We start from the raw sequence: 22,460 nt of genomic DNA on the forward strand, positions 1-22,460 counted from the left end.
CCATCCCTTTCACAGCCTCTGTATTTAAAAAAATGCTCTGCAGGAACAGTTTGCTTCGGTACAAGTTTGCCTGTCCTCTTCAGCTGAGCTGCAGGGAGGATGGAAAAGGTCCCTGTCCCATCCCCAGCAGAAAGCAGACAGCAGGGGTGGCCTCACCTGGATGCAATCCAGATAAAGCCAAGAAGAGCTAAACAAGAGTGCTTTCACGTTCATACAGTGCTTGTGGGAAACAACATTTAGTACAGAAACGATAAAAGGACATGGTGATCCACTGAAGAAAAATGCTAATGTTAGGCTTACCCATGCAACCTTATCAGAGACAGAAAGATTTTAAGGCTTAAAAATGACCCTCATTCCCACCTGACTTCCTTATTATCAGAGAATTGTACCGGTGATCTCAGCTTTTGGCACAGTAAATGCTGTTCCACTAAGGTACCTCTATCACAGGAGACCTGATCTGAAGACCTCTGAGATCTCCCATCCCTTTGTAGGGCAGGTGGTGGCCTGTGCTATTAGAGTCACCACAATTTCTTCTGGGTTGCACTCATCTGAACTGCTCAGCACTGATTCTTCTCATCCAGTGAAGAGTTCATAGAATGGTTTGGGTCAGAAGGGACCTCAAAGTGCATCCAGTTCCAACCCCTGCCATGGGCAGGGACACCTCCCACTGGATCAGGGTGCTCAAAGCCCCATCCAACCTGGCCTGGAACACTTCCAGGGATAGGGCAGCCATAACAGTATTATTTTATATATTACAATATTATATTTAAAGACAGGATCACAGATGATGTTTTCCATGTCTGTGTTTTCCCCACAGGACAGAGGACATAGAGAAATACAAACTGCCCCAAGAGGCAACGGAGACTATAAAATGAGGAGCGTGAGGCTTCTGGTGGATGGGGTGCTGGGGTAAGGTCTGAGCATCCCAGAGCAGTCAGGTTAGGGAAAACTCCACACCTTTTACAAAACCAGGCGATTGAAAAAGTAAGGAGGGATGGGTATTGGGGATGGCTGGTACAGCATCACTCCCAAAGGACCCCTTCAGCCAAGGACCCTGTTCTATCCTTGTCCTTTCCTCCACCCTCCAGCAGCTCTTTCCTACCCTGCTGCCTTCTCCTGCTCTCTTTTTCCTGTGCCAGTGCTTTCGCTTCCCAGGTTGGTGCCATTGAGGCGTTTTTGCACCTACCTTGTTGGCCAGTGACAGGCAGGGGTTGGGATCCCGATCTGGCTGTTCGAGCTTGACGATGGTGATGAACCCGGACTCGGTGTGTTCATCCTCGCTGGTGTTGCACAGGGACAGCGGGTGGGACTGCAGGACAAAAGCAAATGGAAACACAGATTTTGGGGCTCAGCACTGCAAAGGAGAGTTTGAGCCCACTGCAACCTCTGTGCATTAAGAACCTGCCCAGAGAGTGTAGGATACCCCCATGGTGGCATCACCACTGCTGATACAGCCCGTGGCCTTGTCTGAGAGTCAGGGAGGCTTTGAATGCCATGCAAGTCACTGTCAAAGCCTTGGTCACCAGGAAAATGTCCAGAGAGAGGTGGAGTTTCTTTCCTAGGCTGAATTCACACCTGGCTTTGTACCAGTCAGACAGGCAAAGGTAAAGCAGCCGATGAGACCACAGACCTTGATTTCTGGGATGGAGCATCCCAACAGCTCAGATCCTGGTGCTGTGAGAGCTGCTGACATCCTCCCCAGCCCTGGGGCACAGGACTCACTGCCTACAGCCAGCTTGCTCCCCAGCGGCTACTCTGGGTGATGTGAAGGGACCACAACAAGAGAAAACTCTTGGTGCCCTCAGAGACTCCACACTTCTTCTTTTCTCAGCTCCCAAACTTAACAACTTTATGATAAAATTGCAGAAGAGAAGCCAAAGGAAGGAGGGAAAATCTGAAAGTACTAGGAATAAGAAAGGAGAGGAAAACCATGCCGGTGACCAAATCCCCAGTGAGTAATGGAAAGCTCGAGTCAAACCACTGGCAGTGGGGAGATGAGAGGGTCTGAGACTGAGCTACTGGGGATGGTGCACACGTCTGCAGAGCACGCTACAGGAGGGGATGCAAGCTGTGGGGCTCACTCAGAATCACAGAATCACAGAATCACAAGGTTAGAAAGGACCCATTGGATCATTGAGTCCAACCATTCCTAACACTCCCTAAACCATGTCCCTAAGCACTTCATCCACCCGTTCCTTAAACACCTCCAGGGAAGGCGACTCGACCACCTCCCTGGGCAGCCTCTGCCAGTGCCCAATGACTCTTACTGTGAAGAATTTTTTTCTGATATCCAGCCTGAACCTCCCCTGACGGAGCTTCAGGCCATTCCCTCTTGTCCTGTCCCCTGTCACTTGGGAGAAGAGGCCAGCTCCCTCCTCTCCACAACCTCCTTTTAGGTAGTTGTAGAGAGCAATAAGGTCTCCCCTCAGCCTCCTCTTCTCCAGGCTAAACAACCCTGCATGGCAGGGAGGCGGAACTGGATGGGGTTTAATGTCCCTTCTGATGCAAACCTTTCCATGATTCTATGTTTCTATGATATTCAAGTTTCCAGGGAAGCAGTCACATCTGTTACAACTTGTCAGTGCTCAGAGAAAGCTCTCAAACCACCCTACGCTTCACTTGAGCAATGCCAGGCGCTGCTCCCACCAAATCCAACATGGCATTGACGTGCCCACGATCCTGCCAGCTTTACCAGGCGATGTCACCACCTTTATAGCCTGTTTACTTGATGGGGAGTTCTGTGGCTTTTGGTTAATAAATCACTGTAATAATCACAGAAAAACACAAAACAGGAAAAGCACAGAGCATGTCTCGTGATAGCCATAATAACCCAGCGACAACCCTCCTGCCAGCGCTATCAGACTTGCCCCAGGTTGCTCCCGGAGCCTGGAGCAGTGTAGGCCACCAGCACTGTGCTGCTTGGAGCTGTGTCCTGGGTGCTGAGCACAGAGCAGCCTCGCTGTGACAAGGATTGCTGGGCCTGATGACAGCATTAATGATAAACACTGGGAATAAGCAACGAGCTCAGCTCCCCCAAATGAGTGCAAGGAGCACATCTGAAATTCTGGCAGCTGTCCTGGAGGGACAAAGGAAGTATATCTGGGGAAGATGTGCTCTTGGATGCTCCAAAGCCTTCTCTTTGATTTTCTGTTCAGGTTGGGCAGTGCGGTCTTCTTCTCTTTCCCTCTGGGACACCAACCATCCCTGGCCAAGCAAGGGTCCTTTGCCTTGGGGAATAACAGCACCCACAGAGGGCACCACAGGCAGTGGAGACAGCGCAGGGAGAGCAGGAGCTGCACAGGACCCTGACTCACATGGGCAGCTTCTCATGGAGCTGAGGCACACCAGTGGTCCCTTCTTATTCCGCAATGAATCATGGAATCATGGGATGGTTTGGGTTAGAAAGGATCTTAAAGCCCATCCAGTTCCACCCCCTGCCATGGGCAGGGACACCTCCCACTGGATCAGGGGCTCCAAGCCCCATCCAACCTGGCCTGGAACCCCTCCAGGGATGGAGCAGCCACCACTGCTCTGGGCAACCTGGGCCAGGGCCTCCCCACTCTCACAGCAAAACATTTCTTTCTAAGATCTCATCTCAGTCTCCCCTCTTGCAGCTCAAAACCATTCGCCCTCGTCCTATCCCTGCACTCTCTATGTCCTTACTATTACTTTTTGTATTTTCCTGTTTCCTTATCCTTTTCTACCCTCTCTGTCCACACCACCTCCCCTAAAATACTGCATTTCTCTTTTCTAACTCACCCTTGCCATCTTTCCCACTTTATTCCCATAAGACCCACTATCTTAACACCAACCTGTCCCTCCCACCCTGCCCGCACCACTCATGGTTGTACCAAGTTCGCCTGCAGAAATTGTAGGTGGACGCAGGAAGGTCCTGCGCAAAGCCAGGCATGGAGAGGTGCTTGATTCTCACTTGGGGGCTTTGTTTATAGAACAGTAAAAACAAAGATGACCCTGCGAGGGTCACCTAGCCCACTATGCTGCCCCAAGGCAGGATCAGCCAGAGCTCAACATTCCTCAGAGACACCTCGCTCAACCTGTTTTCAAGACCTCCCAAAAAGGGAGATTCTTCACCCACTCCAGAAATAAATGTTTTGCTGTGAGGGTGGGGAGGCCCTTGGCCCAGGTTGCCCAGAGCAGTGGTGCTGCCCCATCCCTGGGGGGGTTCCAGGCCAGGTTGGATGGGGCTTGAAGCCCCTGATCCAGTGGAGGTTGTCCCTGGCCATGGCAGAGGGTGGGACTGGATGGGCTTAAGTATCTTTCCAATCCAAACCATTCCATGATTCTGTGATTCTATGCAGCTACAGCAGAGCTGGAAAGTGCTGTGGGATGCTGCTTGAAGGACATAGAATGAGGAGGGATGAACAGGGGGGTGAAGGGGAAGAAGATGGAAATAGCTGGTTGGAAGAGGAATTTGAATGGCAGAGTGTTTTAAGGGGCCTGAGGAAAATGCAGCTTCCATGACGCCTGGCCATGAAGCTCAGCCAGCAGGATCTGAGACTTTTAATGCACCTGAATAAGTTTCAAGAGCTGTTATAAGAGCAAACACACCTTACCTACATGTGAGTCACAGACAAACATGTTACCTATAACAAATGTACTATTCTTCAATAGACTCAGCTCCTACCTCAATGTGCGAATAAGCCCAGACAACCATCTGAGGCCTCTAGAGAAGTGGCGAGAGGAGACAAAGGATACACAAGTGCAATACTCCTGTGCTTGCTCCCTCACGTGTGGCTCATGAGCTTTAAACTGCCTTTGGGCCATCTCAAGGGTCAGCAGTGCTGAGTTTTGACACAACAAATCAGTCCCTAATCAATAACTGTATTTCCTCTTTTCATTCCAAAGCTGATGAGCAACAAAGAGAAGTGCTGAAGCCCAAGAGAGATGTTATTTGATTATCAACTGTGCAGGAGCTGATCGTTTAGGTGAGTCACTGGGTCTGAATCTTTTCTGTCTAATTGCAGAAGCATGGTCAATGGTCCTAGAGAAAAACCATCACTACAGCCCTCCCTGCCTACTGACAGCTCTGCTGGAGTGTTGCTGTCCTGTGGATAGAGAGGTCTCACACAGGGGGAAGCAATTTCTCTTCTAGCACAGCTACCATGAGGATAATGTGGGCCAACAAGGTGATTTGGCTAAGTTTCATCCTGATGCCTGGTTAAACTCTCTGTTCTCTCTCTGGTTCCACCACATCCATTTTGGAATATCAAAGGCAAAGGGAGGTTTCTCTGGTCAGCCTTGACTCACACCACTAAATGAAAGTAAAGGCAAGTTGGCCCAAGTCACAGGAGAACAGCTCACACTCTGGCTGCCTCCAAGCACACTGCAAGCTGTCGGGAATCAAAACCCAACGAACAGCATCCAACCTGTGCTGCCCTGCACACCTCGTACACCTCAGAGGGCTCAACGCGTTCACACTCTGGGGGACAATGCCACTGGTGGTCTCCATACTTCAAGGCCCTCTTGCACAAGAGCCTGCTGGTCGTGGTTTGGAGGTTAAAACCATACCACACAACTCACACAAGTCTCGCCCCTCAAGCGAAAGCTCAAAGCAGCAGCAAAGCCCAAACAGTGCAGACAGCACAGCAGTGCAGTGCCATCCTTCCCTATCACTCCAAGCACAAAGCTGTGTTGTCACTTGGGACCAGTGTAGGGTTGGCACAGACATATGAGGTCTTCCACAACTGATACACCAAGGACATTTATAGGAGACAGCTCTGACCCTAAAAGCAACTCTGCAGTGATGGGCCAGATGCAAAGACTCATCTGGTCCAGACCACTTTACTGCAGAGACTAGAGTCTCATCTCCTCAACCAGCAAGCTTCTCCAGTGAGTTTCAAAGTTAAACCCTTGAAAACTGATGCCAGAGAGAGTATTCTCGCTCTTCTAGAAAGGAAATAACAGATCTAGAAGAGCAAATATTGACAAGGAAATTCTCCATGGGGTAGATTATGCCATATTTTCTTCTGAAGCATCACACATCTTCAGGAGGGCTGAACTATTTCTGGAAGGAGGCTATAGGACTTGTGGACTGGAGAATCCTCTAGGGCTCTTCCGAAGCTGAAGCTCAGCAGCAGTGTTGCTTGGATACTGCAGTGGCCCTGATGTGGCCCTGAACCACTTTTGTGGCCATGTCTGGAGAAACCAGCAATGGTCCAGGGCAACCTCACCTAATCCCGAGTGAAACATGGGCATTTGTCATGCCTGCATATGAATCCGTGCTCCCCAGGGAAGAGCTTCAGGCAGGAGATGGGCATGGAGTAGAGGAGTCACCCTGCCAAGCACCTCAGGGGGAACATTGCCCTGTCCTGTCCCCCTCGGATATCCCTGGGCTCCACCATCTCAGCCAGGTGCAGCACAAAAGGAAAACGAATGATTTAGTTATTGCTTCAGTGCCGAAGGTTTGAAGGTCAGCACCGGCACTCATTGTATGGCCAAGCACCGCTGGCACTGCCTGCAGACCTGCAGCCACAGCCGGCTCAGCAGGGGCCGGTACCGTACGGCTGGCTTCTGAGCGGGAGATTGAAAGGCTTTCTTCTAATGTAATAACTGACAGCCTCTTCAGTGCCGTTTGAACTGTTTACAGACTGAGTTAACGATTACAGGCAATGTGTACCTTGGCTGCTGCCCAAAATTCTTACCCGCCCATCAGATATTATCAAAGAGCCCTTCACTGCTGGCCTGGAGTCCTTCCAAAGCACAGTGCCGAAATGCTGGCAGAGAGGAGGGGCCTTCAGTGCTCGATCCTGAAACCCAAGCTAGAAAGTCAATCTTGGTGAAGTGTCTTGGGGACTGGCCACAAACTTCGTGTAGACACACAGGAACACCCAAGAGGTTTCCTGAAGCCCCTCGTGCCCCATGCGTCCATGCAGGTGGGCTCTTCCTGCAGGGACATCACCTAGGGCTTTGCTTTTGCTGGCTTCCAGACTGTATTAGAGGACACCCCACAGCCCATGAGCTCTGGCTGTCCCAGTTTCCCTCCCTGCACGAGGTTGTTGCCATCCATACCTTGTTCTTTACACGTAGCTCTGGGTGGTTGTGTAATATTGGTGGTTACACAGCTTAAAGCTACTCCTGCCAAAAGCATTTTCAACACCCTCATGCCTAAAAGTGTGGACAAGAACAAACCAGGTGGTGGGAGATTAGATAAAATCACTTCCATTGTTATTGTAGCTGGAAAAATGCAAGTGTAGGTATAAGGGCTTGGCTAGATTTGGGTTAGACAACAAGCCCCGGCTCTCTGGGGCAAACTGCTCCATGTCTGGAAATCCCGCTGGAGCAAAGGGATAAGTCGTGAACTGGCAAGCTGCTCTAATTACAGCTGAGTAACACAGAGACACATTCAAGCAGCACTGAGGCTACCGAGCAAAACTGCTTCTGCGGTAGGAAATACCGCAGTCTGCAGAGGACGGCTCCATCCTACTGATGGTCCTGCACCCGCAGCAACCTGAGGACTTCAGTGAGAGCAGAAGCTTAAAATCCTCTGCTAGAAGAGATGATGCTGCTACAACTAGAAATAAAGAAGTAAAATCTCCATTTCAGATAGAAACATGCCTCAGAGACCACCAGCCCCTCTTATGACCAAAACTCCAGGATGGAAAATGCTCTTTACTACTGCTTCACTATCATAGATGGAGCTACCATGGCTTCACGGGACTCCACAGACCATTGTTTTTAAAAGCCCTCTGCTCCTAGTCCAGCCTACGTATTAGAACTCTGAGGCTACAACCAGCAGCATGAGCTGATGCAGCCCACACATTCCAGAAGGCATTGCAGCAGCGCTGGGAGCCGTCACTCTTTGTAGAAAAGGCCAGATATAATAAGTATGAAAATTTATGTGACAATTTTGCTCCTGTGTTTCAAAAACATGGCATTTTGTCTCACACAAAAATAGCAAAAGCATACTTTTTGCAGACTGACAAAAGATGGAGTTTCCAAGGGGATGCTTCCCAGGGAGATGCCTTCACATGGTGCCCAATTGTGTGCTGAAGGATGATGCACTGCAGCAGGTCCCAGGCGCATTAAGGGTGAAGATCTGAGTGGCTAAAGGGAATAATTACTTGCTTTTTAATCACATACCATACTGGCTTCCCATTGTTTTTATGCTCAGATGTGTTTTTTAAATAGGGATGAGAGAGCGGCTGTGTGAAGGACGCAAAGTGTCTCTCTTTTTGCGCTGGTGCAGTATCACCAGGAGACAGAAAATGAAGATGCAAATAACATTTTGCTGTGATTTGGTTCAATAAAACTTGCTCACACAGTTGCAGTGTGCTACAGAAATTGGTTCCTCCTACCGCTCGAACTTGCTAAGACATGGTTCAGGCCCTCTGGATCTGCAATTCCCTGGTTGCTATCGATGACATCACTGACATCTAAGGAGCTGCAGGAATGCCAAGAATGCAGCTCTAGGCTCCTGGGGATGCTGAGCTCCTGGGCTGCTACAGGAGGCACACAAGATGGAGTGTCTCGGGTAGCAGGCCTGGCGCACTGACAGCCTTCCCCCTTTCCAATGTACAAACATGAGCTTCTTTTAAGCTCACACAACACGTGGCCACACAAGGTCGCACCAGTTTAAACAGTAAAGTTGGAATTGCTGGAAAATTTCTTTCACCAATATCTTAAGATGCTGAGCAGAAATGAGGATTCCATCACAGGCACACAGGGCAAGACCCCAAACTGACATAACCCTACAACCCATCTCTCACAACCAGCAGAGACCAGAGCATTCAGAGAGCAGTCTCCCACTTTTTACACCTTGCCGGCATTATTGCAGTCACTGCTCTGGAGGATGCGCCTGGCGCAGGGTGGTCAGCAGCCTGGAGGGTTTCACAAACACACCTGATTCCCTTTCTTCCACAGTGTCCTCTGCAAGTGAACTCCATCGAGGGTTTCAGCTAAGCCAATAACTATTATATTTTTTCACTGAAGATATTCTCCCAGGAGACTTCCAAGACAGATCTCTACTCTCTCTCAGACGGACCTTTGGCTATTAACACCCTCGCTGCATGTAACCAAGCTTGCATTGTAGGGAGCACAGCTACTGCAGATGTCACAGATGTTCAAAGAGCTGAGCTGGCCCGCTGAGAGGAGCTTGAAGCAGATAAGCAGAAAACTCTTCCCCTTAGTTTCAGTCTGCTGGGAGCCTCTGAAGACTCCAGCATTCATGACCAAAGGGCATGTCTCACGTGGAGGTTCTTAGGGGTGAGGATGACACAGCTCTTGGCCCAGGATTCAAGGGGCTGAAGCCAAAAAGGTGAAGAAATTTCCATTTCAGCCACCTCATCTGCAGCGTTTAGAGCAGCACAGAGCTGCGGATACACAGGATCCAGGACAAATGGGGCAGAAAGTGAGATAACTTCCTTGCTCAACAGAATATGATCCACTAGAAGACTACCTACCCACTGTCTTTACTCGAAGACATCCAATAATTTGACCAAATATTACTTTAAAATAGCACAGACTGACTGAGCTTTTTTTCACACTGTTTTTTTCACACTGCAGACTGGGAAGGGAGCCGTTCACAGACTGTTTGAAACAGTGAAAGCTGCAACATCACCTCCACTGGAGGATCCAACTCTCATCAACCTGCATCTCCTAGAGAGGGGATGGAGATCCAAAAGGAGAATGCGTGCCAGGATAACAAGAACGCAGAATCATGGAATGGTTTGGGTTGGAAGGGACCTCTAAGCCCATCCACTTCCAACTCACCTGCCATGGGCAGGGACACCTCCCACTGGATCAGGGTGATTAAAGCCCCATCCAACCTGGCCTTGAACACCTCCAGGGATGGGGCAGCCACCATGGCTCTGGGCAACCTGGGCCAGGGCCTCCCCACCCTCATAGCAAAATATTTCTTCCTCAAATCTCATCTCAATCTCTCCTCCTGCAGCACAAGATCATCCCCCTCATCCTCCCCCTGCCCTCCCTGCTCAAGAGCCCCTCCCCAGCTTTCCTGGGGAGTCCAGTTCCTTTCAGCACTGGAAGATGCCCTAAGGTCTCCCTGCATCCTTCTCTTCTCCAAATCTCTCTGCTTTTTCCTAACAGTTACACTGGTCCTTGACAAGAGAGTCTAGCATTGTTTAGAGCTTCTCATACAGCTGCTCAGTGACAAAACAACATTGTATTGTGTAAACCCAGCCATCTACACCATGAGTTGACTCATGCAGGCTCCAGTTCCTGGGCTCGGTTGCCTCTCTTGGCTCTGAAGGGTGGAGGTGGTTGTTGCAATCATCGATTCTCCCTCTGTATCTGCTGCTTTTAATCTCACTGTGCTCCCTCTCACCGAGGCAGGGTGTCAGATCAAGGGGTTATTACACAGCCACACTAGAAGAACAGACAGGTTTTGATCCCTCCATGACCTAAGACGCCATGCTTCTGCCCTGACGACCTGTGAAAACGGCAGGTGTCCAACTCCAGGGAAGGCGAAGGCTTGCTCTCACCGTTCCATTGCCAGAGCTATGCCTGGTCCATGGAACACGAATTTACCACTCTCTTTGCAGAAAGCAAACTGTCCATACAGCTGTGCCTCGCTGGCATTGGTGTTCCTGCACAGAAGCTGCTCAAGTGTCCGTTCATGACTGTCTGCAAACTCTGGATGGGACAATCCTTCATTACAGCTCAGCTCCAGTAAATCCAGTTGATTTTCCCACCAATGCTCCCTAACATTACACCCAACAACGTGCATTCACACTGCCCAGTACACCAAGCCCTTGGCTTCTTCATGCAATCTTCATTCCCGTCATTGTGTGAGGACAAAAAAAAACATTGATGCCAAAACCTGAAAGCCTGCGGAGCAGTGCTTCCGTGGTTTCTGTTGTATTAGGAATCAGTGCAGCCCTTGTGAACACTGGGATAAATCATTAACAAGTCATTGTTGTTCACAGGTATTTTTGGCAGGAAACCACTAAGGTCAACTTGGACAAACTGCTGTGGGGCAGTGGGGGTGGCACTTCTGGAAAAGCATTCAAATGCTGCTCTAATACCAAAAAAACAGTCCAGAAGTGACCTTCCTTGCTGGATCTATCCAACACGAAGGGTTCCACAGCCCCTCATTCCCGCTTGTCTTGGCCCAAGCCTTCTTCCTGCATCTATGATCAAGCCATCATGTCTGCAAAGCGCCTGCCGTTCTTCTGGCACACATGGATTGACAGCGCTGTTCATCACCAGCCCCCTCACTGTGCGGGCAGGCCCACAGCCCAAAGAGCATTTCTCATTCACCAGTCCTATGATCTCACAGTTCGCATCCATCACCTCTGCTACCGGGGGTTGGGGAATTCCCAAACACAGCTGTACTTCTAGAGATCTGCCCAAGGGTGGCTGTTTCTCATTCTTTGGAAACCTGCAGAGATGCCACTTCTGTCCAACTGTATCAAATGTTCTTTCCACCCCTAGCGAAAGTCATCACCTTAGTGGGCAGCACGATACTCTTTCTCCTGCAGGGACACGTGTGTGTGCAGGGAGGGGATATCAACCAATGTACTGTTGCCTTCTATGGACATTGCTGCTGGCATGCAGCTGAGCAATCATCAAGAGCCATCTCCGTGGCTAACGTCATGCAATTATGGAATGGTTTGGGTTGGGAGGAACATTAAAGTCCATATAGTTCCACTCCCTGCCATGGGCAGGGACACCTCCCACTGGATCAGGGGCTCCAAGCCCCATCCAACCTGGCCTGGAACCCCTCCAGGGATGAGGCAGCCACCACTGCTCTGGGCAACCTGGGCCAGGGCCTCCCCACCCTCACAGCAAAACATATCCTCCTAAGATCTCATCTCAGGCTCCCCTCCTGCAGCACAAGACCGCTCCCCCTGCCCTCCCTGATCAAGAGCCCCTCCCCAGCTTCCCTGGAGCCCCTTTCAGTACTGGAAGCTGCTCTAAGGTCTCTCCTCAGCCTTCTCTTCTCCAGGCTGAACAACCTCTCAGCCTGTTCTTGTACGGGAGGTTCTTCAGCATTTGGATCATCTCCATGGCCTCCTCTGGCCTTGCTCCAACAGCTCCATGTCCTTCCTGTGCTGAGGACTCGAGAACTGGATGGAGGGCTCCAGGTGGGGTCTCACCAGAGCAGAGCAGAGGGGCAGAATCCTCTCCCTCACCTGCTGGTCCCACTGCTCTGGATGCAGCCCGGGACACAGCTGACTTTCTGAAATACACAATAGCATATTTCCAGCTCATGTTGAGCTTCTCATCCCCCAGCACTCCCCATATTCCATTAAGTGATCCATCCTCACAGCTCATAGCACTCTCAGGCACTGCAGCTCCATGAAACACTATTCTCGTTGTCATTCACTTTCCTGCTTTGGTGGCCAGCTGGCCACTGACCCCATTGCTATTGAGCTTTTGTAAACCAAGTGCCAAAGGACACTTCCAGAGCATCATGATGTAGCAATCCTTCCAATTATCTGGATGTAGTCCTTTTAAAATTAAGTAAGCAAACAACTCTGACACAAACAGCTCAAAGGCTGTTGTGTGTTGTTTGGTGGGTGCTCCTGGCCAGGAGATACAATACCAAGATGCCACAGAGTCAGACCAGCCGCTCAGACGGTTGCATGCCCAGCCAGTTCCCGATGGCTTGGTGGTGATTTTTTTGTTTTTGCAAAGGAAAAGTACTTTCAACTTTGACATTTAAAAAATGCCTTTTGTAAGCACAAAAAAAAAAGTCCCTTTTCAAGCTCACCAGCTTCTGAACACGTTCATGGGAGCCAAGAAAACCAGGAAGGTAACCAAGTCCAGCTCCTAAGCCCATACCTCCAGCTTTTTCTAACAAATACTGACTCCACCACCTCAGATCCAGGCAGGGACATCTCTGCTGCAAAGAGGAGCAGCAGCTGCCTTTACCACAGCCTCAAGCATGGTCAGATAACTCAACACAGTTTTTCTGCCCAGCCTGATTTTGCCAGCCCCACCTCTATGTGCGTCCTGAGAGCAGAGGCTGTGCCTCCACACGGACCCACTTCTGATGACGTTCCTCAGCAACCTGCCCACAACCCTGCCCCATCCTCATCCTGAAGCCATCATTGGGCTGTCTGAGCCCCTGTTTTTTTGTGAGCTTTGAGAAGTTTATGCTTCAAGAGGCTGAAAGCAGACACCTAATAGCAGCCTGAAAGGGTTAAGACATGGCCAACAGGTACTGGTTTCATGATAGGGCTGTGGGACCTGGGCTAGAAACAAGGCAGTAGCATGCACAGAAATAGTAGAATAGGATCTGGAAGCATTTAATATTTCCATCACTTAAGAGGAGATGGCAGGGCATGTCTCTGATAAAAATGGCAAGTTGTCTATCTCCCACTATAACCCACTTGTACCAGTGGTAACAGATGGGTAACGGCTCCAGAAGATGCTGGTGGCAGCTCCATTTCAGAGCTGGCAGAGCCTGCATGCTGATTGCATGTTTCACACTCCTGAGGACAAGAATGATGTCTGTTTGCCATGAGAATTCTCCAGTAATTTCACTGGCAGGGACAAACTCAGATCTGCTGCTCATCCACATCTGAGTTGCAGTTCTGAAAACCATGAACTGCAAAACCCACAGGATGCGTTTTCTTCAGGAGGACACCTTCCTTCTTTCCCTAGGTTGTCCTATATGTCTTGATCTTGATGTTGATGAGACAGGCTCTCATAACTTCCCACCTTTGCATCTCTGCATGAGTGGGGCTGTGCGAACCTCATGAGGTCCAACAACGCCAAGTGCAAGGTCTTGCTCATGGGTTGGGGCAATCCCAAGAACAAACACAGGGTGAGTGGAAAATGGATTGGGAGCAGCCCTGAGGAGAAGGACCTGGGGTGCTGGGGGAGGAGAAGCTCAACATGAGCCGGCAATGGGAGCTCACAGTCCAGAAACCAGCTGCATCCTGGGCTGCATCCAGAGCAGTGGGACCAGCAGGTGAAGGAGAGGATTCTGCCCCTCTGCTCCGCTCTGGTAAGACCCCCACCTGGAGCCCTCCATCCAGTTTCGAGTCCTCAGCACAGGAAGGACATGGAGCTGTTGGAGCAAGGCCAGAGGAGGCCATGGAGATGATCCAAATGCTGAAGAACCTCCCGTACAAGAACAGGCTGAGAGGTTGTTCAGCCTGGAGAAGAGAAGGCTGAGGAGAGACCTTAGAGCAGCTTCCAGTACTGAAAGGGGCTCCAGGGAAGCTGGGGAGGGGCTTTTGATCAGGGAGTGCAGGGAGAGGATGAGGGGGAGCGGTCTTGTGCTGCAGGAGGGGAGCCTGAGATGAGATCTTAGGAGGAAATGTTTTGCTGTGAGGGTGGGGAGGCCCTGGCCCAGGTTACCCAAGGCAGTGGTGGCTGCCCCATCCCTGGAGGTGTTCCAGGCCAGGTTGGATGGGGCTGGAGCCCCTGATCCAGTGCGAGGTGTCCCTGCCCATGGCAGGGGGTGGAACTGGATGGGCTTTGAGGTCCCTTCCGACCCAAACTATTCTATGCTTCTGTGATTCAGAACAGGGCTGCCATAGAGTTCAAAGAGACCATTTTTTCCCTGGAATAATGACCAAGCATATTCAAAGAAAATCCTTCTGAGTTTGACACAATTTTATTGACTCTGAGGTACAGCCTGAGCTACAACCAAAATTTCAAGGATCTTCTCATGATGAGCTACTCAACGCAGACATTCAAGTACAGTCACACAAGCTGCAAGAGTAACTTTCTTCTCAGCCTAACAGAAAACCTACCAGGGATGCCTCAACCCTTTCTTTCCAGGGATTGTTCCTTCTCTGGCATTCTGTCTGATTACTCCCACTCCTAGAGCTGCATCCGAAGCTTTACTGACTTTGGAGTCCCCCCAGAATTCTTCTGCCCCAGCTTGGCAGGGCTATGCCACTGGCTGCTGGCCCCTGCTTCCACGACTTCCAGGCTCCATTTCCCTGGTCCTTCAAAACCCCTTTCATCCCCCAGGACTGGAGATGAACATCAAGTGGATTATAAAACAATTTCTTTTGTTGATAGAAAATTCTTTGCAGGGCGTGAACAGCAGGAGAAAGAAAGGGCTCCTCTGAACTGTGTGCTGGCTGGAAACCCCCGGAGGGCAAGAATCCGATCCCTCATCTTTGAGGAGCACAGGCCTGTCTGTACAGGCTGCAGGAGCAGCCGGCCAGGAGAGCTTTGTGTGTGCAGTACCGACAAGAACACCCACCAGCCCTCTCCTTGCCAGCACAATGCGCCAGGTTCACGAGCCGCCTGCACTTTCTGCACCATGAGCCTAAAATGGCTTTATTCCTCCCGTTTGCACACCTGGATGGACCCTGGAGTATTCCTCAGCCCATTAATGCTCTTCAGCAGAGGCAAATCTCCTCCCCAGCATCTCCCCACCTGCCCTGTGCAGCATTTCTGCCTACCTCCCCACTACCACGCACCCCTCGCCAGGTGGATCATCCATCCAAAAATAAATCCTCTTTCCTGCTGCTCAAAACCTACCTGTGTGTCCTCCGGGAGCTGCTCAGGAGGAAGAAATCCTCCAGCCAATGACCACAAAACCTGGTCAGGGTCGCACAGCTGCCTGTTGAATACCAATACCCACCAAATGGCTCTGACGCTCACAGCAAGCACTGGGTGCAGGGATCTTCTTCCCATCAGAAACACAAGGACCAAAGTCCTTCAGAGTGGGACTGTATATTTCAGTGAAATAACCAGTGTGGACAAAAAAGAATGAGCAGTGCAGAGATCTTTAAGAAATTTCCCCTTGGAGATTTGTACTGACCTGCATCATAGAATGGTTTGGGTTGGAAGGGACTTTAAAGCCCATCCAGTTCCTCATCATGAGCAGTGGTAACACCACCAGTACCTATTTCCTCACCCACCAGCATCTCTCGATGCAGCCACGCCATCCCAAGAGGTTAAATTAGGGTCACGCTGGCTCCTGTACCATTTGGTGTCCCACATCCAGGAAAACCCACAGGTGCACTGCTCACCCGTAGAAGGTGTTTCCTTTCTCCATCTACTCCCACCAGACAGCTTTTCTGTTTGGTTTTGCAGTCTCTTGTGCAGTACTAGTAGCTAACATAATAATTTGTATGTTATAGATAAATAATAGCTGCCCCCCCCAGCTGTTATGCAGCTCCCAGTGTTCAGGGGCAGCCTCTGAGCAAGGAGAAAGCAAATACAATGGAGCTGGGGCAGGGGGAAGGAGATGAAACTCCCAATGTCTGCTCAGCATTGCAGCTGAACATGTGCTGCATGTCTGCACTTCCCTTGACTGCCCCGTCACCCGTGGATTTCAGGTGCAAATGCGGTCCTCAGAATTACAGAATGGTTTGGATCTGAAAGGAGCTTAAAGCCCATTCAGTTCCACCCCTGCCATGGGCAAGAATACCTCCCACGGGATGAGGTTGCTCCAAGTCCCATCCAACCCGGCCTTGAACACCTCCAGGGATGGGGCAGCCACAATAAATCCATCATCAAAGCTGGGCAGGAGACACCACAGGTGCTCTTGGGTTATTCCTGGTGGCAGCCTGCTGGGCTGGAGCTCTGCTCATTCCAGTGTCCTCCAGCTCCCCAAGACACTATAGAAGGCCCTGGGAGCAGGTTTTCCCACAGGCCAGTTAAAGCCTTGTCTGCCATTCCCATCCTTTCTACAAGGAACACTCTGCAGTCATTCCTGCTCCCCCGCCACAGCCCCACGGTCCTCTGGCCAAGGCTGCCTTATCAATTAGCACAGCTTCAAGCTCTCCTGGGTCCTGCTAGACAGCCAAGGTGGGGAGAGGACCATGATGCAGACAGGGTCATCCCTTTCTCCCCATCACACCGTGGCTAAAGAAGCACTTTTTCTTGTTTCCCACTCTCCTGGCTTCACTCTAAAGGCCATCTGGTACCTCTATCGCCATTTCCAACCAGCCTTGATGTGTGGGCTGGTCCTCGTAGCCCACCTGCCGCGGCTGGGCTGGCCAGAGGACGAGGGCACTGGGCAGGGGAGGATGGACTGGGGAGAAGGGAAGGTCTGCTCAAGGTAGCTCAGCAAAAGTCTGATTAGGAATGTGACAGGAGCTGAGAAGAAAGCATAGGGTGTGGAAAAATAGGGAGGAGAAAGATTGTTTTGGAGGAGAAGAGGTCCAGGGCTCTGGGCAGTTTCATTAGGGGAATATTAAGTAAATGAGTCAGAGCTTGCGGCGCCTCAGGCTCGGGAAAGCTGCTGCTGGGCTGAAGGGATGGCAAGGGAAAGCAAGGTTCGTGGCATGCTGTCTGCATGTGAAATTCAACCATAACACAACAAGAGGAAACATGTTGCCTGCCTAATACTTTTATTAACATATGCAGAGATTAAGCACTTAAGACCTTCGACCAGTGCCTCTGTCTGTACCCGACTCACGTCCTGCCTCTGCCTCGCTTGGGGCTAGCGACTCCAGTGAACATTTTCCAATTAACTGCATTTCCAGGAGGCAACGCATAGCGCTCAGTGCTCCCCACTTGAGCAGCACCTACCACACCACTCTCAGGTTCAAAAAGTAATTTTGCATGTCAGGCTTTACACATTCCTAGCTGGAATCCGGATATAAAATTTGTCTCTCAAGTCCTGCACCTGAAAAACGGGTTATTGCACAGATACCTACCAGGCAAGAAAGCTATGGGTATCAATAAATGTCTCCCTTACATGTGCGTATATGTATATACGCATATAATCACGGAGTGGTTTGGGTTGGAAGAGATCTTAAAGCCCACCCAGTTCAATCCCCGGCCATGGGCAGGGACACCTCCCACTGGATCAGGGGCTCCAAGCCCCATCCAACCTGGCCTGGAACCCCTCCAGGGATGGGGCAGCCACCACTGCTCTGGGCAACCTGGGCCAGGGCCTCCCCACCCTCATGGTAAGTATATGAATGTATACATAAATATATGTGTGTGTGTATAGATGTATATAAATATCTAATAGATACCTATAGAGATCAATCAATTGATCGATCTATCTTGCACATACAAAAAAAACAAAGCCTGAAAGTTAAGCTGGGTGAAATAAAATGCCTACTTTTAAATTGGAATATGCATTTCATGAGCATCTGGGAAATACAAGGTAAGGAAGTTAATCCAGAGGATGCTGTAATGCCAGAGATACAGGAAAATGCACTAGATTGGGCAGTTGATATACACTTAAAAAAAAAAGATCACCTAAAAATATATTTAACTGTATGAAAGAGTTCCAGAGATCTTTATTGAAAATACAGTTCCATGCCTTTATTGAAGGAAAAAGAGTATTAAAGCTACCTACTGACCATGGTGATAACAGAGACCAGGAAAAGTTAAGGGAAGTGGCAGAGGAGACAGAAGAGGAAAAGCACAGTGTGAATGCGTGATTTCCACTATCACCATCCAGGCAGGGCACATGCTGTATATTGAAGTCAGACCTAAAGACAGCTTGAGGCATCTTTATCAACTTCTTTATGGAGCAACTCAGAACTATCTCTGAAGTAGATGAAATCTAGATGGAGCACAAGTCCTTTGAGGAGCATCTGAGGGACCTGCGGCTCTTCAGCCTGGAGAAGAGGAGGCTGAGGGGAGACCTCATCGCTCCCTACAGCTACTGGAAAGGAGGTTGTGGTGAGGTGGGTCCTGGGCTCTTCTCCCAAGTAACGAGTGACAGGGAGAGAGGAAATGGTCTCAAGTTGCACAAGGGGAGGTTTAGATTGGATATTAGGAAAAATTTCTCTACCAACAGAGTGGTGAAGCCCTGTCAAAGGCTGCCCAGGGCAGTGGGGGAATCTCCATCCCTGGAGGGGCTCAAAAACCGTGTGGCTGTGGCACTTGGTGACATGGTTTAGCAGGCACGGTGGGGATGGGCTGACAGTTGGACTGGATGAGTTTAGAGGGCTTTTCCAGCCTTAATGATTCTATGATTCTAATCCTGTCAAGTACACCACGTTTCTGATTTGAAATAGATAATTTCTGTAATAGTGACCACTGTATATTCAAATCCCCCTGTTCATAGGAAAGGAAAATTAATAATTGTGACAACAGAGACCAAGAAGCCTAAGGAAAGTGGTAAAGGTGACATTCATAAAGGTGGCAATGGTGACATACATAAAACCTCTCAAGCCATAACAAATTCTAAGAATAAGGAAAGTGGTCAGAAAGACATTTTAGAAATGAAACGAGAAGGTAAAATGGGTCCTGGTGATAAAATAATGGTTTGGCGATCTCTTGCTAGAGGCTTGGAGTATACCCAGGTCATCAAGCAGAAGGACCTGAGATGGACCTCAAAAGACCAGCAGTGAACAGTGACAGAGAGGGGACTACTAGAAGGAAAGGGCAACCTTCAAAAAGTGGAATTTCAGTCCATACGATGAGAGCAGAAGATACTGCAATCCTGGCAAGCTAAGGAGATTGGTCAACAGAGAAAAACATGCGAGGGAAGTACACACAGCCCAGAAAACCTTTTTCAACACATCAGAAGCAGGAAGCCTCTTAGCAAGTTTCTGTGGCTAACAAACAACAAGGGGAATAAAAGATGCACTCAAAAAATATTTGCAGAAAAGGCTAAATGAGTTGCTTGCTTCACGGTTCATTGCTGGGGAATCCAGGAAGTGCCCACGCAAAGCATTTCAGCATGGTCATAAATTGCTGGGGAAAGGATAAATTAATAAGGTGACAAAATTTGCAGATGAAACCGTATTTTTTTAAATTATCTGATCTCAAGATGTGAAGACTTGCCTGAAGGAGCTCAGGCTGCCTAGTGTATGGTTTAACTAGCAAAAGGATGCTAAGAGCTTCCACCTCCTCTTGTGTTCCTGGCCACATGTTCCCCACTGCTCACCCCATCCTGGACTTCTCCTTGAGCTCATTTAACTTATGAAAACATCAGAAAATGAGACTAGTAAATAAAGTTGAGCATTTTCTGCAGTTTTAATGAGTTGGACAGGTTTGGTGAGGCACTGGCAGATGTTGTCCAGAGAAGTCATGAATGCCCCATCCCTGGAGATGTTCAAGGTCAGGTTGGATGGTGCCTTGAGCAACCCGATCCAGTGGGAGGTGTCCCTGACCATGGCAGGGGGTTGGAACTGGATGGGCTTTGAGGTCCCTTCCAGCCCCGATCATTCTATGATTCTATGCAATACCACCTGTGGCACACCTATAGCTGGACCGTGTATTTGATAACGGCTGCTCTATCTCAAAATTGAATAAGTAGTCAGGCAGCAAAAATAGGCAGGTAGAAACAAGGTGTGGGACAGCTTTTGGAGAAGAAGAGCCTAGGATGCTCTACCCAGAGCACCTTGTAAAATTGTGAACATCATCAATAATACAAATATATAATACACTGTAATTCACTGTAATTCATGACTGCCAAGTGAAAGTTTAAAAGTAAAGAAAAACAATTCTTATCACATTCTCTGAGGAAAGATGACAGGAAAGCTGGGTAGGGGCTCTTGATCAGGGAGTGCAGGAACAGGACAAGCGGGAATGGTTTTGAGCTGCAAGAGAGGAGATTGAGATGAGATCTGAAGAAGAAATGTTTTGCTGTGAGGGTGGGGAGGCCCTGGCCCAGGTTGCCCAGAGCAGTGGTGGCTGCTCCATCCCTGGAGGGGTTCAAGGCCAGATTGGATGGAGCTTGGAGCAACTGTGGGAGGTGTCCCTGCTCATGGGAGGGGGCGGAACTGCTTTAAGGTTCCTTCCAACCCAAATCATTCTATGATTCTATATAAACATTGACCAAAGACTGCTCAAGTAAGACTGAAACAGTATCACCAGGCAATAAGTGGAAAGAGAAAAGGCATTATCAACTTGACTTTTGTTCCGTTATTTGAATTTACAACCTTGGCTTCTCATTTGATCCTAAACTTCCAGTTGATAACGGGCAAAAGTACATTGCATTCTTATGTTACTCAAGGCAGCCATCTCCTTGCTTCTTGATGAGATTGCATCACAGTTATCCAGGGATTTTTTTCACCAGGCAAGACCACTACAGTGAGCTCAGAAGATGCAGAACATAGGAGAATACTTGCCTAGCTCATTTTAAGAAAACATATCACATCTGGCTTCAAGAGTCAAAATTATTCCCTAGTTTATTTAATGCAGAACTTCAATTTTACTTGCAAATTCCTTTATGGTTCAAACATTATATATACTCTAACGTATTTCTTATTCGGTGTTGCTCTGCAGCAAGTCAGAACAGTGGCAAACACTGAGTTTATAACAAACACCTGGACTGTATTTTCAAGTTGCTGAATGATTTCAGAGGCATAATGCTCTCTACAATTACCTGAAAGGAGGTTGTGTTGAGGTGGGTGCTGGTCTCTTCTCCCAAGGAAGAAGCAATAGGATGAGACGAAATGGCCTCATGTTGCACCAGGTTAGGTTTAGATTAGATATTAGGGAAAATTTCTTCACTGACAGAGTGGTGAAGCCCTGGCAGAGGCTGCCCAGGGCAGCAGTGGAGTCTCCATCCCTGGAGGGGTTCAAACAATGAGTAGACATGGCACTTTGGGACAAGGTTTGGTGGGCACAGTGAGGTTGGGCTGATGGTTGGACTGGATGAGCTTAGAGGCCTTTTCCAACCTTCAGGATTCTATGATTCTATCTTTGAAAATCAATTCCCATCTCAGTGTCAGATGATGTCAAATTCCCAGGTATCTGGTAAGCATCTGTGCTTACAAAGGTTGTGTCTTCAGGGAGTGAGTTCAGAGAAATTAGTGTTTTTTTCCTCATTTAGTGCTCTGAGAAGCTTTTAATGAATGGCCTAAGATGATAATCTGATGCAGTGCAGACTTCATGCACTGGTGTCGGTGGGCTGTACACCGATATCTCACAATACAAGAACAGATGAGTGCAGGAAATCAGTCACGAGAGAGGGCAATGACTGAAATGAAGGGGAAACACACTGGGAGATGCCTATCTTGTTAAAATGTGGTCAAAACCAAAGCAAAACAAAACAATGCAACTAAGAGAAACCCAAGGATATCAGCTTACAGGTGCAGCCTGAGTGGAAATGACACGTAAATACTGTAAACATATCTGAAAGGCAGGTGAACTCCTGAACGTGCTCTGAAATCCAGCAAAACAAATCCAAATATCAACATTGAAAGACGAAAGAGAAATAACTTTAAAACTCACAGTTCTCCCCCCAGCCAGTGCTCACGGATGTCTCCCATACAGAAGTCAGCCCTTGGCTCTACCAGCTCAACCAAGCTATCTTTCATCCTACTAGATGACATTACTGTTTTAAAACCTGTATGGTTTCTATACTGCAAGTCTTCATCATTGCAGCAGTTACAGACAAAACAACACAGATTCCTTCCAAGCCAGGTAAATGGATCCCTCAGCTGGGCTTTGCGTCAACTGAGCGTAGTAAAAAGAATAACTTCTCCAAAACCAATTGATAAACACACTATTTCAGTTCATTCTTTACACCAGTGTGTTTCATTTCTCAGCTGAAGAGAGAAAAGGGAGTTTGGTAGAACTGCACTTTCTTAATGAACAATTCAGGAGTGGTTAACATCTGGCCATCAATCATTGATAAAATC

General features: G+C 49.0%; 1 protein-coding gene across 1 annotated transcript in view; it reads right to left on the reverse strand.

Annotated features, from left to right (window-relative positions):
• Positions 1-22,460, reverse strand: part of RNF43 (ring finger protein 43) — a 55,981-nt gene that overhangs the window by 20,238 nt on the left and 13,283 nt on the right. Inside the window, 1 exon segment of the mRNA XM_009562106.2 lies at positions 1,187-1,309. Within this exon segment, the coding sequence (XP_009560401.2) occupies positions 1,187-1,309 (123 nt within the window).

Source organism: Cuculus canorus, chromosome 20 (assembly GCF_017976375.1).
Source record: "Cuculus canorus isolate bCucCan1 chromosome 20, bCucCan1.pri, whole genome shotgun sequence".
In the NCBI taxonomy this organism is placed as follows: Eukaryota; Metazoa; Chordata; class Aves; order Cuculiformes; family Cuculidae; genus Cuculus; species Cuculus canorus.